The 15,008-nt window shown below is 35.1% G+C and overlaps 3 protein-coding genes across 10 annotated transcripts; 2 read left to right on the top strand and 1 right to left on the bottom strand.

Annotated features, from left to right (window-relative positions):
- Nucleotides 1-3,189: 3,189 nt before the first annotated feature.
- LOC124300358 (sialin) lies at nt 3,190-8,183 on the top strand. 2 transcript variants are annotated; one of them, XM_046754392.1, is made up of 6 exons: nt 3,442-3,650; nt 3,719-3,819; nt 4,739-5,633; nt 5,703-6,022; nt 6,104-6,345; nt 7,231-8,183. In XM_046754392.1, exons 2-6 carry the CDS (start codon nt 3,780-3,782, stop codon nt 7,402-7,404), a joined length of 1,671 nt encoding a protein of 556 aa, XP_046610348.1. In that variant the 5' UTR covers nt 3,442-3,650; nt 3,719-3,779; the 3' UTR covers nt 7,405-8,183. The 2 variants fall into 2 exon arrangements, with proteins under 2 accessions (XP_046610338.1, XP_046610348.1); XM_046754382.1 differs by having other exon boundaries at nt 3,190-3,819.
- Nucleotides 7,314-14,971, bottom strand: LOC124300371 (arginyl-tRNA--protein transferase 1). 7 transcript variants are annotated; one of them, XM_046754453.1, is made up of 9 exons: nt 14,830-14,971; nt 14,586-14,712; nt 14,134-14,264; nt 13,877-14,049; nt 13,034-13,195; nt 12,223-12,395; nt 11,813-12,074; nt 11,512-11,696; nt 7,314-7,387 (listed from the first exon to the last, which is right to left on the bottom strand). In XM_046754453.1, the coding sequence occupies exons 1-8, from the start codon at nt 14,924-14,926 to the stop codon at nt 11,550-11,552; spliced, it is 1,272 nt and encodes a 423-aa protein (XP_046610409.1). In that variant the 5' UTR covers nt 14,927-14,971; the 3' UTR covers nt 7,314-7,387; nt 11,512-11,549. The 7 variants fall into 7 exon arrangements, with proteins under 7 accessions (XP_046610409.1, XP_046610384.1, XP_046610375.1 ...); XM_046754428.1 differs by lacking the exon at nt 13,034-13,195 and adding an exon at nt 12,475-12,630 and having other exon boundaries at nt 13,619-14,049; XM_046754419.1 differs by having other exon boundaries at nt 13,619-14,049.
- On the top strand, nt 8,316-9,653 carry LOC124300419 (uncharacterized). Its single transcript, XM_046754515.1, has 3 exons — nt 8,316-8,842; nt 9,006-9,233; nt 9,323-9,653. Exons 1-3 carry the CDS (start codon nt 8,651-8,653, stop codon nt 9,491-9,493), a joined length of 591 nt encoding a protein of 196 aa, XP_046610471.1. The 5' UTR covers nt 8,316-8,650; the 3' UTR covers nt 9,494-9,653.
- Nucleotides 14,972-15,008: the final 37 nt, after the last annotated feature.

Raw genomic sequence — 15,008 nt, forward strand, 5'->3', positions numbered from 1 at the left:
ATTCCGTTTAAAACACACGACATAAACGTACTTACAGGCAAACCTCGATCGACTACGTAAATTAGTCGTTCCCATCTAATAAGTATACGTTTCATCAAGCTGCCGGAACCGACAAGTGGCTGCATGTTCTAAACCCATGAAATCGAAAGGAAAGGCGCGTGCATTTGTTGCAACTTGTCTAGCTACCGCCGATCCTTCCAGACGAGCGTTTACTCAGCTTTGATTCAACTGAAAAAAGTTGTTCGCGACGAGATATCAGTGTTGCAGCTGGTGAAATAGATTTTTTTTTTTTAATTACTCGCCCGAAAAATATTTCCCAAAATAATCCAGTACCACCCTTAATAAATAGCTGAATGAGAACTGCTTGTACAAGGATAAATTCGGAGGGAAATTTTCTCGGAGAGAGTTAGTAAGCGGAGGGTTTTCTACCTGGCCCAATCCTATACCTTATAAGTCCGGAACGCACCGAGAATTGGTCATGTTCTTGTGTAAATACGCCTGCATATTTGGTAAACCCTCGGTAAAATTTTGTATATTTACGGCAGAAGCATTTTGCCTGCCTACGCTAACGCGTCGAAAAATGAGTGAAATAGTTAAGCTGTAAATAGTGAAAATACCGTTGAACTCTCTCGCCGGGACCCAACCGAGTCTTCCAAGGCTTTTCTTACTACGCGGAATAACGGTTGTTGCTTTGTATTAAAGCCAGGTATAAATAGTTGCGACAATAGCACAAAACATTTGAATAAAAATGATTTTAAAAATTCTCAGAACGAGCATCGGCAAATCGGTATTACTTTCGGTAAATTTACGGCCGCACCATCAAACATAACGAGGGTCGGCTCAGACCTTCGAAGTATGCGGTAGGGAGAAACCCGCGATTTCTGTACTACAGTGGCGGGTTCAAGTCGGTTTTACTTTTCGTGGAAAATGAGACGTCGGCATGTAATTACGGGAAATTAAATTTTCAGGTATCGAGGATGATATTGGTGCACTCAATGCTCTGACTATAATAGTCCACATTGCAGGGCTTCGTATTTAATTTAAATTTACGAAATTATTTGCAGTAAAATTTGTTCATAATTTGACAAAATATTGAACGAAATTAAAATAGTTCAACAGATAGCACATATTATTTTTTTCAACTATAAGTCACATATTTGGTAAATCGTCTTGGTGTTGACGTGTACTTTTGCTCGGAGAACAGTTACGCGAGCGAGTCATATAACGATCCAAAGTTAACAATAAAACGTTATGCACATTGAAATTGTACATCAGTCAGTCACGTAACATTTGTTGAAGTATTTTCAAGAGGTAAACCACAACATATTAGCTAAGAAGTTAAAACTCTTGCGGAAAAACGCTGAGGTATTATAATTCAGCTTTGAACATACCGCAAAATGAAGAGCCGCTATATTTCTTCAATTAGCATTCGCATCATTTTAATATTGAGAATCGATTACAACACTGGGGCACATGATAACGTTACGAAACAATTTAAGGCTCATATTATCAAACATACTGGAGTATATGGACAGAAAAAAAAAATTGCAATAAGCTAAACGTACGAAATTTCGCATATCTATCTTTTAGAGCACAGAGCTCAAACGAAATATCGGTGAGAACTAGGTCAAGAAGAGGAACGTTGGCAAAATTAATTTCCATAAATATCATTCGGTCAAAAACCTGTACAGTGATCCTACGAGACTGCGCGGATGTTTATAACTTTCTAATGAAATAACTCTGAACAAATGATCGTGTTGATACTAATTCGAAGCAGGCTGTTCGTAATTAGAACGTTCGAGAACTAGAATGCGTTTTGTCAGGATTTTGATACGCGTGGACAATACTATAAGCTGCTCACTGGAAATAGAAATCATGATGATAATAATAACAGCGTTCATTTAGCTTATCATTGGCAGACAATTATATATATACAAGCCGAAAGTAAGCCCTCGATAGTTGAATTTAGGACCAAGTTCAAATTAAAAACTTTAGAACTTAGGTCCATTGCTAATGACGCTTTAAACGGGTTATAATTTTTTTTCGTAATAGTTTAACATCCGAATAAAGTAAATGCGAAACAATCGCAACCTCTGTACTGCATGTGGATATGTACAGCGACGTCAATTTCATACACTACATGCATTACTAGTTAAAATCAAGCAAGAAGTATTCGAGTCTAATATAATTGGCAAACACTTCACGCAGCAATATATTTCCATAGACATTCAAGGTCATTGACGTTTTCCTTTTTTGGTGGATTAATTTTTTTTCTGCGAAAATAAAATGAAGATAACCAATTTTAGAAATTTAACGTTTGCTAGCCAAATTAGAATCACAACGATAAGTAAATGGGAATAATACAGTTCGTCAAGCTTATGCGAGTTGAAATAGTAAAGAATACACGTATATTAATTCTCGCGTGACGGTCGGCGGTCATCTGCAAACCTGAAAGTATCGCGGATTTTATTACATAACTTTGTGCCTTTCTTGACTGATGGAGAAACTGTAAATACAACATGTTAATATAGTCCTGTCGAGCTGTATCAACTAAGATTTATATAGATAGCGATGCTTTTATAAAAAGATTTATAAATATTTCGCGTGATGTAAAGTGAATTTCCTCCAAAAAAATCATGATGAATTACGTGATTTCGACTTACCACGGATAAAGTATATAACGTGCTCATTGAACTTTACAAATGCATTCTTTTTGCATTACAATCGTGCAGTTCACTCGTTATGCGTCCTTTTTTTCTATCACGAGGCGATAAAAATTTACATATTCGTAAACAACGGCGTCTCGGAGTTTATGAATCGTAAAATTCGTAGGTGCACAATGTCATATTATGCGATAAGACTTGTACGAAACGTGGTTTATGTTTTTGTACACTTTGCGACCGGTTGAAAAAAAAAACAAAAATTACATGCGAAAAAATTGGTGAGATGTCTATGGTGAATTTGTAGAAGTCTATTTTTAGGTGAACTCAATTTCAAGAAAAAGAATCGGAACATTTTCTCATTGCTCTATGAACTGCGGACGAGAGAGGTGGAGTTTTTCGTCAAAAAAATTGATTCCGAAACACATGGATAATTTGGCATTTAATACTGCTTCAATCAATTTCCACCGCTCTTCGTTTTCATTTGGATTACTTGGAATTTAAATTACGATTCAGATTAAATTAAAGCAATTTTCTACGTATCCACATGTAATATGAATTAGCTAAATATATTATTACAATATGCTGCAAAAATTCTTGTTCACACAATTCTGATACCAAAGTAATTTGCTACAAGGGCTGCACGCTCGAAAAACGAACCACTACCTGCCCTCTCCTTTCCATTTCCTTCTTTCTCGTATTTCTATCTATCCTACGCGATTTCCCTTCGAATAGAAATCCGCCATGAAGGGCGGGGAGGGAGAGGATTGCGGAGGGCATCAATGGTACAAAAGGTAAGTACCAAGGGTATTCCTTGGTATTAGGGTGGTAATTTTCTCCCCACCATTGGGGCGAAGTCTATAAATACCAGAGGACGGATTACCTGGCCGACACTTGCCTGCGAAAGTCTCGGAGAAGAGAAGTAAGTCCACGGTTCTGACACAACACTTGGTGAAATTACATACATTAAGATTCCAGTGGGTGAAAAAGGTAACAGTTTGTGCGAAAATGTCGCGGAAAATTTAGAAGTGTTTTTAGATATTTTCAAAATTTTCAAGTGAGCGGGAGTAAATATTAACGAGCTTCAACATTCTATTGCAACTACTTGCTCTGGCCGCAATGAAGACGTACGACAAATTGTACCAGCGCTACTTTCCACGTAAGTTTCAGTCGCTAGACTCGTAATTCTGCAACTTTCTTCCAACTTAACTATATTGCAACTATTGGTATACTGCTTTGAAACTTTTGCACGAAGCGTACATATTGATAAAGGTTCAAATTGTATTCGTGTTAGATGTTTCTTTAAAAATTATATGTCTCTTATACCTTGTCCAGTACATTTGTGATTACTTGAATTATTCTTATTCTTGTATACAAACTGAGATTCATATGTTCAGTATGATTTAGTAGCAACAGGTCACTTTCAGCATGCCAATATAAGTGAAAAAAAGCATTTCATTTCAAATTTTCCACGGTATATATATTTGTTTGATACTTGAAGTATACTGAGGGAATGGTGAGTGAAATTGTCCCCATTTCATCTCAACAATAGTATTCATTTGTTCTCAATGTCTACTATCTCGTATGATGAACACATTTTCAATTCGGTTTATTTATTTTTTTTATTTTCGAGTCTTACGCCGCTTTTCATATGAAATTTAATAATGCCACTATGTTGGACATTGATTCGTAAGTCTACTAAATAATTTTCTGAATATATTCATGTTTCAAACATAGAGTAATGATGGGAGAAATATGTCTTCATAGTAATGTGACAGTTTTCATCTGACTTCACGTGGTTTCAAAGATTAGGGTACAAGCAGCAGAATGTTAATGTTACCCCTGATGATGATTTCTTAGGAATTAGTAGCTACAATGGTTTTTTAAATTGTGATAAACATTATTCTGTACTTAGTAAGTACTATAGATACTTTTCTTGTTTCTAAATGCTGTTCTCAACCCATCTAAACAATATGTTTGAGTTCTTCTTTATTGTTGAATCACTTACCTTTGCTGTAATAATGTTGTAGGCAAATATTTGAAAATTTGTATAAAATCGTAGATGTACTGTTTCACAGAATTTATCCCAGTGAGGTTTATGATTTGTGTCATGATGTTTACCGCATGCTGGACATCCTACATGGCTCGTCTCCAAATGCCAATTCTTGTCGTTCCAATGACTGCATCAAAAAATGGTTCGTCTAGAAGTGGTTACTGCGACAAGGAGGCCAGCGAAACATCTCGTGAAAGAAGAGCAATCTGGTATGACCCTGAAAACATTTATAGCCCCTGGATTTATGAAAACGAGGTCCAAGATGACAGCCCAGACGCTGCAACTCACAAACAGAATATTAATGAACACAATATAAGTGAAGCGTTGTTGGGACACAAACTTCGCCGCAGGCGAGATTTAGAATTACTTGGTCAGGAGAGAGTCGGCAACGATGGATTCACCTTGTTCTCCAAAAGAGTGTTTGAGTGGGACGCCCAAACTCAAGCTCAGCTTCTATCCTCTTATGGATACGGAAATGCTCCAGGAAATTTTGTGGGTGGAATTGTGGCTATCAAATGGGGACCAAAGAGATCTATTTTTTGGACTACCCTGATAGCGGCGATATTATCTTTGATTAGCCCAATTCTAGCTCAGATCCATTGGGGTGTTCTTTGTGTTTCAAGAGTAATAATTGGATTTGCCGGTGGAATTACATTTCCTGCTTGTCATTCAATGGTAGCGAAATGGGCACCTCCAGATGAGAAAAGTAGATTCGTATGGTCTCTCCTGGGAGGAAGCTTTGGCACAATAATAACGTATCCAATGGTTGCTGCCATAGCAGATTCAATTAATTGGCAAACAGCGTGGTATCTTCCATCTTTAATGATGATAGTCTGGGTGATACTTTGGGCACTGATAGCATATGATTCCCCTGAGGAGCATCCTGGTATTACAGACGAAGAAAAAGAATACATTGCACGGTATGTGAATTGATTGAAAGAAGAAACTCTCAGTTTCTGATATCTAACTATTACTTTTTCACTGTATAGATCACAAGCGGGTATAGTAGGCAAAGAAAAACCAACCTTACGTCAAACTCCAGTGAAGAAAATATTGACTTCGGTGCCTTTCATCAGTTTGGTTTGCTGCCACTTCGGGAACATGTTCTTACTGTTCTTTTATCAAAATTCCATGACGCAGTATCTCACAAAAAGTTTAGGATTCAAATTAACGAAAGGAGGAGCACTTGCTTCGCTCCCATGGGCTGGCCGAATGGTTTTTGGATTTTTCTTCAGTTGGGTTGGTGACTCGATCAAGAGACGGAAATACATAAGTATTACATGGCTGAGGAAACTTGCAACAATATTTTGTAGGATTTTTTTCCTTTTTCTCTTGGAAAAGCAGACACCTATGCATCATAATATTTGTAACACATTTATGTATACTTCAGCTCACTTAATTCCTGGATTATTCTTGATCGGCGTAAGTTACGCAGGCTGTAATTTCGTACTGGCTAACTTGTTTCTCGTTCTGAGCTTGGGATTCAATGGCTGTGCCGTTATTGCCAATCTATCAAATAATCAAGATTTGTCACCTAACTTTGCTGGATTTTTATACGGCATCATGAATACTATTGGATGTACTTCAGGATTCATCGGACCTCCAATTGTAGCCACAATCATTGGTGATGAGGTATGTAGATTTTCTTTAAAACAGTTCTGCTTCATTCTGTATTATCTATATTAAAATAGCTTGCTAATCGCAACCTGCACTAACTGTATTTCAATGTGGTTTCACAAATCCCATGTACATGCTGTTACTACCATATCTTTTGTATTACGCGTAGTACGTAGATTCGTATTACGGAGTTAAAGCAGGGCTTGAAGTTTCTGTTATTTTATTCGCATTTGTTAACTGCACAACATCTGGAGGCTTGGCAAGACCCACGACTGCAAAATTTTCTTGTGACAGACTAACAACAGCCAGAATGGACCCCCAGTAATTCTTGTACCTATGATGCTATTACTCATAGTACGATTATAACTGGTGATCTTGAAATGGTGTCTTACATCAACCTAAATATTTTTACACACGATTCACCATTTTTTATTTTAAATTAGACTAGATTTTTAAGGATTCCACCCAAGCTGTAAACTTGTGTTGCTAACACCTTCATCGACATCTGCTGTTCTAACTTGTACTTTTAATAAATACACATGATCAATATTTGCGGAACTGTGTTTTAATTTACTCCTAGAACAGTCAGTACTGTCACCGAGACTGTTGAGGCCTGACTGTTTTCTGTTTCTACATTATGATCTATCCGTAGTACTGAAAGTATTCAGGTAATGATCAACCCAGTTTTCTGCAATCTTATATCTCTACAATTGTTTGTGCCATATATTCAAAAATATGTACATGTTCTTTCAGGTACATGGATAGCTAACATTCTGATGCTTTGCATTTGTCACACATATTTATTTTTTTAATATAATTGATAATGTATCATTGAACAGAACATAACAGTTCAAATGAAACTTGACATTTAAATAACTCATACCTGAATATACGTTACAGGATTCGATTGAAAACTGGCAGATCGTTTTTTGGGTTGGCGCAGCGGTGTGCATATTCAGCATGATAATTTTTTTCATCGGGGGAAGCGGAGAAGTTCAACCATGGAATGATGTTACAACACCAGCTGATGCTCCTGCAACATCCGTACCTGTTCCAACTGCACAAAGAGCATAAATTTTGTGAAATAATATATTAATTCAATGTGGAGTTTACTTTTACCGTAGAAACTTGGCTTTGTCTTCATCAAAGTCATAATGTGATTAATGTGGGATTTCAACTGTATATGGTGAACAGATAATTTCTTTGCCAACCTAACACATTTCAAATGAATCAAAGGTAATATCATACGGTAAAAAAATGTACGATCAGACACTAATATAGTGTATTATTGATCACTGTTTTATATATGATTATATAGTGTACATTTAAGATGAAAAATATTTTAATGAATTTTCAAACCATTCATTTGGCATTTGAAAAGTTACAAACTATTGCGCCCATTATAATGACTGTAAGAATTGTTGCACTGTATTACAGCAAATCGATGCACGGATTCAATTAAGAGATAATAATAAATTCTTATAGCGTTTAAGAAGTTAAGTAATATTACACAATTATATTATCTAGGCACAAAGATTTTGTCTGTGATTTTGAATATTTTTACAGAGTAGGTCGTCAGATAGAACAGGGATTCATATTTTATGTCAACAAATCATGGTAGATATGAATTTCGTGGTTTTTTAAATGAATTTGTATGAAGTAATAAAAAATCTCATTAAAAGTATACAGATGGTGAGGAAACTCAGTTGAAAACTGATGGAACAAAGTGACTCTGTAGATAAATGAGTTGCTTAGAAGCAATTGTTTTATGTAAAATCAATACTTCTTCAGTTATTTGTAATATACGCTTTGAGAAAGTTGTGTTAATAAAATCTTATTTAATTCCTTTATAACTGTGAGTTATTTTAATCACTATAAATTGATTAGCTTCAATTGAAAACGTTTCAAAATCAAATAACTGCACTGAAATACAGGTATAATTTGTAGAAAATTGGCTTGACGTTAATAAATATCTTGAAAATTAGTTAATGACTTAAATAATTATTCTCATGGCTTCGACACTTCATTACAAAACAACCGACTGCTTAATAAGACATCAAGTCTCGTTGATTTTACTCTTCTTTAGTCACATTTCATTGAAATAATAAAAAGTAATGTTCACAGTTAATGCTAAATGTCAAGTATCGAAAAAATTGAGAAAATATTCCCACTCAGAATGTTAGAATTGGATTTCTGAATGAAATAATCCAATTCTATATAATAATAATCCAAAACTAATACAATATTCAATTTATTTATGAGGTATAGCATTAATATGTTTTAGTTACAGAAAAAAAATTATGTTCATTGGTGACATGAAATGGCGATTCGATACGCAATTGCAATAATGATCCTTTTGGCAAAATGTAGCATTTACATGTTAAGGGCTCAGATGAGCTTTGCTATTTTGACGATGGTCCCGAGAAATAGAGTACTCATTCAAACCGACAACGAATGCGTTCAAAATGCAACATCATTGAAGATGTCTGAAAATTACCGTAATCGTCATTCGGTATAGTGGAAACAAATTTCCTGTTTCAGTTCATAAATGTTGCAGTAGATTCATACTATTTTGCCTACGAGAAAAACAAAATGTTCATCGGTAATAGTGAATATTTAGTTCATATATTTCTGCTATATGCACACACCATTGAATAATATGTTCTATATTACAGCCAATACATAATTGGTCTGAACTTAGCATGTGTGGAGTTGTAGCTGCTCACTACGCTGGTTTCTACAGCACTGAACTTTTTGGATCGTACGTTGCCACTTTTAGTCCAAAAAGCGTAATTTCTTGGTTTATTTTGTTACCCAGTACTGCGAATACACTGATCCCGCTTTTTCTTCGACTTGGAGAATGGACAATATTTCTCATGAAAGTTTTCATCGGCATTTGCACAGTAAGCAATGTGATTTTTGGAAAAGTGAAATTAATGCCGGCATTTCTCTTACAATCACAAACTTTTATACTGATTATAATTAATTCAAGGGACTCAATCAGGAGTCATTTGCAATATTGACACTGAAATGGGCTCCGCCGAATGATAGAATATTATTTTCGGGAAGTTTATATGGTGAGTACAAGATAAATTATGTGACAAAGGATATTGGACACTGTGTTGAATTTTTTGTGCAACTTAAAGCAGTCAACAACCAGTGAAGTAAAACTGTAAATTCAATTGGGAATAAATATATATATCATATATTTTCAATGCTGGTAACTAAATGATATGTACTATCTTACATTTCAATGTTTAAATCTTTTCTGCTACTCTTTTTAACCACTTAACTGCCAAGGCATTGTAGCGGCATAATCGGATCCCTTGACCTCAAAAATACTGAAAACACGTGCTTTCAAAAGTAAATATTCACCAGAGATACTAAAAAATATTGAATTACTTTATGACGCCATTTCGCGATTTCTGGCAGTTACGACACGGGCACGTTTGACACCGCTATGATGCCTTAGCAGTTACATGGTTAATCCTTAGTTCTGTTATAGAGAAAGAAAATATATTTTATAAATCAGGATATTGTGGAGGGGTTATTTACTGCATAATAGGATCCAATTGGGAACTACAGGAGGAATACTTGGGACAATCTGCGGTTGGATAGGAACAGCTTATCTGGGTGAAGAGCTAGGGTGGGATATTCCATTTTACGCAATCGGTGCAGTTGGAATCATATTAACACCATTTTGGTGTTTGTTAGTCACAGATTCACCAGCTAAAAATTATTTTGTCTCTGCACAAGAAAGAATCTACTTAGAAGAAACTATTCCTGTAGGAACATATTTGGAACTAAGAAATGTGAGATAATTAAAAGGTAGAATTATAATTCTACAAGCTAACAATTATCTGATTTTAAATGTTAAACTTATTGAAACTTTGAAGATTGTTTCAATCCCATGGTGGAGGATACTAAAGAATAAACCAATTTGGGTGTTGTGCATATTTATGTACGGTGATCTCTGGAATTTTTATTTCTGGCTGCTTTTTGGACCTAAATATCTTGTTGAAGTATCCGGCTTTACGATAAAAGAGGTAAAGAACCTAGACCTGTTAAAAAAAACCTATAAAAATATCTCTTGCTTTACATTTTCCAGGCATCTTTATACATTCTGGTTCCGTATCTTACCCGACTGTTTTTTAGTGGTCTGATTACATATATGTGGAAGATGTTTGTTAAATATAATCAGCATTTATCCGTTGAAAATTTCACGACAGTGAGGCGCATATTCACAATTTTCTGTAAGTATTTTTCGTGTCTGCAGATGCTGTAGCACTAGTTTTATAATTTTTTAATTGAATAATAATGGATATTCTCCAATATTCCGATTTAACATATTAATATTATGCTATATGAGCATAAATATTCATTTGATTATCGCAATTTTCTCTCTCTGTTTCAGCACATATCATACCAGGGATATTATCACTATGCTTAGGAGGGCTCAACTTGCACTGTAACTATTGGTATGCCTATATTACGATCACAGTAATGATGACATTTAATGGTGCTTCATCTGAAAGCAGTGCTGCAATTCCTCAAGATCTTTCACCGGTTTATGGCAGTAATATAATAAGTCTAATATCTACTTTTGGAACAACTTCCGCAGTAATATCTGCCTTGACGCTCGGAGGGCTACTGCATGCAAATGTAAGATTTAACACAAAAAGTTTTCCTAGTTCTTCTACAACTGCCTTGAGATTCTATAACAACTACTTTGTTTTAGTATGCTATACGGAGCTGGAGGATAATGTTTTTTGTGAATGCAGCAATGTATTTAGGACCAGGACTGCTGTTCATTCTATTTGGAAACAGTCGTTTACAATATTTTCACCAAGGCCTGCCCCACGTACCCGACATTAGTTCCGAAAATTTTGGAGAGAACATGCAGCCAATGGCAGAAACAAATGGTACTGTGAATTCATAAAAAAGATTGATCGTGTTTTCACAAAATGCACAAAGTAGCACTGATCTGTAAATACACTAGCAAACATTTTTCATGGCGCTTCATGTCTAAGGTTTACAGAAAAATTTTTGAACCAATTTTAGAGAACTTGGTTTAAAATGTGAACCTTATTTGTCTGATAAATATGAATAGATAATAATTATTATTTGGTTGTTTTGTGTACATCAAATTACTTAATGATATGATTCAAAGGAATGACCAACCTGTTAAATATCCTTTGCTATATTATGTGGCAATTTGATCATCTGCGATAAAGGGCCAAGTTTCGTGCACACCTTGTTCCTACAAGGTGACTGTATTCCCTGATTTCATCTTCATCAGCTGACGAATGTGCTTGTTTTTTGTAAATATGGTAGGGTATGATCTTTCTGTTGTAACAAACTGATACCTGTAATGAATATTGCTCTGTAGTGAAAAGGGCTTGCATACATCCAATATAAAATTGACTTTTACAAATCGTAAACGGGATATCTAGTCTAATACGTAATGAATTGCGGTATTTACTTGTGTGATATCATTGCTCAAGTTTTGATCAATAGCATCTAGATCTTCATTCAGTCTGCTGTATTTTTCTTTGTCCAACTTTGGCAGGCAGTTTTCAATGTCACACCATACATATGTCTCTGGGCATAATAGTTTTGATGGACGTAGTCCAGCCTTATATCGCATTTTTGGGCATGTATGAATATAGAAACCCATGTAATAATATTTCAGATTTGGAACTAATTTATTCAACTGCCTTGTTAACATCACTTCTCGAAGAGAACTGCAAATGATAACTTTGTTATAAAGTAATACGTTGTAACTCGTTTACATTTGGAAATTGTTTCTGTCGTTATAAATCAACAACTTTAAGTCGAAAAACTGAATTTACCTCTGTATCTTTATAACTGTACTAAATTGATTGTACTGACCCATATGTTCCTAGAGAGATGTGTGAGTAAATTGGATCGTAAAAGAAGTACACACTGGAAATGCATGATGGTAAGATATCTATTACACCAACAGCAATTAGTTGATTGTTAAGCCAGTATTGCTGATGAAAAGATCCATATCCTTGTGGTGGGCCATCAGCTGGGACCCATTCCTTGAAAATGTGTATAGATGGATCAATAATTTGATTAAAGTTTATAGTAGGACATCAAGCATATTTGACCAAAGTGTACCTGCAACGGACTTTTGCAGAGAAACTCTGTAAACGAATCTTTGTCACATTCTTCAGGCAATTCTTTATGAACTGCCATTTGATACTTTTTATAAAGATTTACACTTAATTCAAAAGTATCCAGAAACTCTTCAGATGAAATGCTTACCAATTTAATCTAGAGAAATTCAAACATGACTTTAATTAATATGCTTTTGCCAAAGGAACTGAAGTATAACGGTTTTTTTTTTACTGTATGCAAGGATCCAAAATGTTCAAGTGGAATTATCAATGTTAATGACAACAAAGAATTTGATTATCTTAGCATCCAACTAAATGAATAATTCGCTTCTGAGACATATTAATTAATATTTTTTTACGGGAGGTACATGGATCATTAGCCTCTTATCATGGTACACTTTGCTCCAATCTTGCATGTATTGCTTAAATTGCAACATTTGCCTTATACGATCGAACTTTTGAGTATTCTAAGAATTTATGATCATTGAAATCTATCGTTAATCTTGGTACTTTAATACTCTGATGTTGTCGTTCATTAGTTTGGTGAAATTTGGAGTTACCTGTAAAGGTGATTCTACAAGGAACCTTGTATATTGTTGTTGCGTAACCTGCTCAGCTCGGTCCTTATGTATTGCCATTTGATATTTTTTGTACAATTCGTAACTTTGCTGCGAAGTGCTGATATACTCACTGCTCATTGGTGAGGTTCTAACAAGCCGCAACTTATAAGGAAAGGAAAATTTTAAGTTTGAAAAATTACAGAAACTTATTTTACAAATTGCAGTTTGTAACATTAACGATTAACCTTTAGATCACCGGTGATTTTAATGTATATTGAAATAGCCCACATTTATATTGCTTGACTATAGCTTGGCGGCGGCCTAAAGGTTAAAGGATTCCAATTAGATCAGAAGCTATTATAACCAATAATATGAACAAACCCAGGCATTTTATACTGTGAAATATTTTCAGTGCTCGAATATCAGAGCTAAAAAGAAAATTCACTAACGATAGTCAAGCTATGCTCAACTTTTGTCTAACAAAATATATTTTTCAATATTGCATAGTGAACAAAATTGGAGCAAATGTGTTATGGTATTAATTATCACAGACATATAAATTATTGAACATATTTAATTTAGCACCTCTAGTTTCTTCTGTCCCACATTTTCTTCATGAAATAATTCCTCCAACGTTTTGCCAACAGCTATTGATTTTCCCTGGTTTAATATTTCATTAATTTCTGTTGTTGATTTTCCCATTGACAATAATTTATTCTGTTTACGCTCCAGTCGTATAATTTTTGCCTTCTTAGGTGGTGGCTTACTTTGGTCAACACCCATTCCTGACTTATAATCTTTACTAGTAGAGGACATCGGGGTAAGATTTGTATCATGTTTTACCTTAGCAGCAGAATAACTGCTTTCAGTTATACTCTGACTATTGGTGGAATTCGTCGGGGAAGGTAATCTTAGATCAAGTGTATCAGCAATTAGAGACACGTCAATATTGGTAGCATTATTACGTGCTCTTTCAACTTGTTCAGCACAATTCTGAACTTCCATAAGACGGGAATCTGAAAAAAATGGATTCTTCTTTTTTCAATGTTCGATATTACATAAATGAATTATTCATAAAAATTAAACTGATCAACATTTACCTGAGTCGTCTTGAACAAATTCATCACAAAGTGCTGTATCATTCTTTTTCAATTCACCTTTCAAGAACTTGGACATTCTTTTCATTAGCTTCTTTTGCGACTTAGATATTTTGAATTCCAATGCTTCACATCTAAGAATCAACAGTTTTGAGATTGGACAATTTAAAAATTAGATCCCTACAGTGCATTCAAACGAAAATACTACAGGGAAGCTTCTCTCAACGGACACCTCTTAACAGCAGACACGTCTTCATAATAGACAAGTTAGAAATCCTCGGCATAATGGAAATATACCCTTTAATAACGGATACTTTATAGCGGACAAGATTTTCAGTCCCGAAGGTGTCTGCTATTGCGAAGTTTCAGTATATGAATAAAGCTGATGTTGCCAAAATATTGAAAGTCACGATTATTTCATTGCTGACAATGCAAAAAAGTTATTTGGCGCTTACTTGATAGTATACATGGGACAACAAGTCTGGTCCATTATAGGTTTGTAACAATAATTGCCACTGCGCCTCCAGCCTCTATCGATAAGGTCCTGATAGTCTTGAACTTTTAAGGTATATGCCCACATGCCTGTAAAAATATATCTTAATTCGTGCTTGAAATAGTGGTTGTTAACCTAAATTAAATGATAACCTTACTTCTCTTACCACGTATCTATCCGTATACATACATACTTTTACTACTCACCATGGCTACAGTTTGTATCAGGACTCTTGCAGTAGCCGCATTTGTGTTTTTCACGCTCTGCGAAATATTCGACAAGACTTGGGGACTTTCTCGACATTTTTTAAATCTCTACTATCGTATTTCGGATTCTGTCACATCAAATGTACTGCGTGTCCACCGCTCTCAATCCGAATCAATAC

The sequence above is a fragment of the Neodiprion virginianus genome, chromosome 1 (genome assembly GCF_021901495.1).
Source record: "Neodiprion virginianus isolate iyNeoVirg1 chromosome 1, iyNeoVirg1.1, whole genome shotgun sequence".
Taxonomy (NCBI): domain Eukaryota; kingdom Metazoa; phylum Arthropoda; class Insecta; order Hymenoptera; family Diprionidae; genus Neodiprion; species Neodiprion virginianus.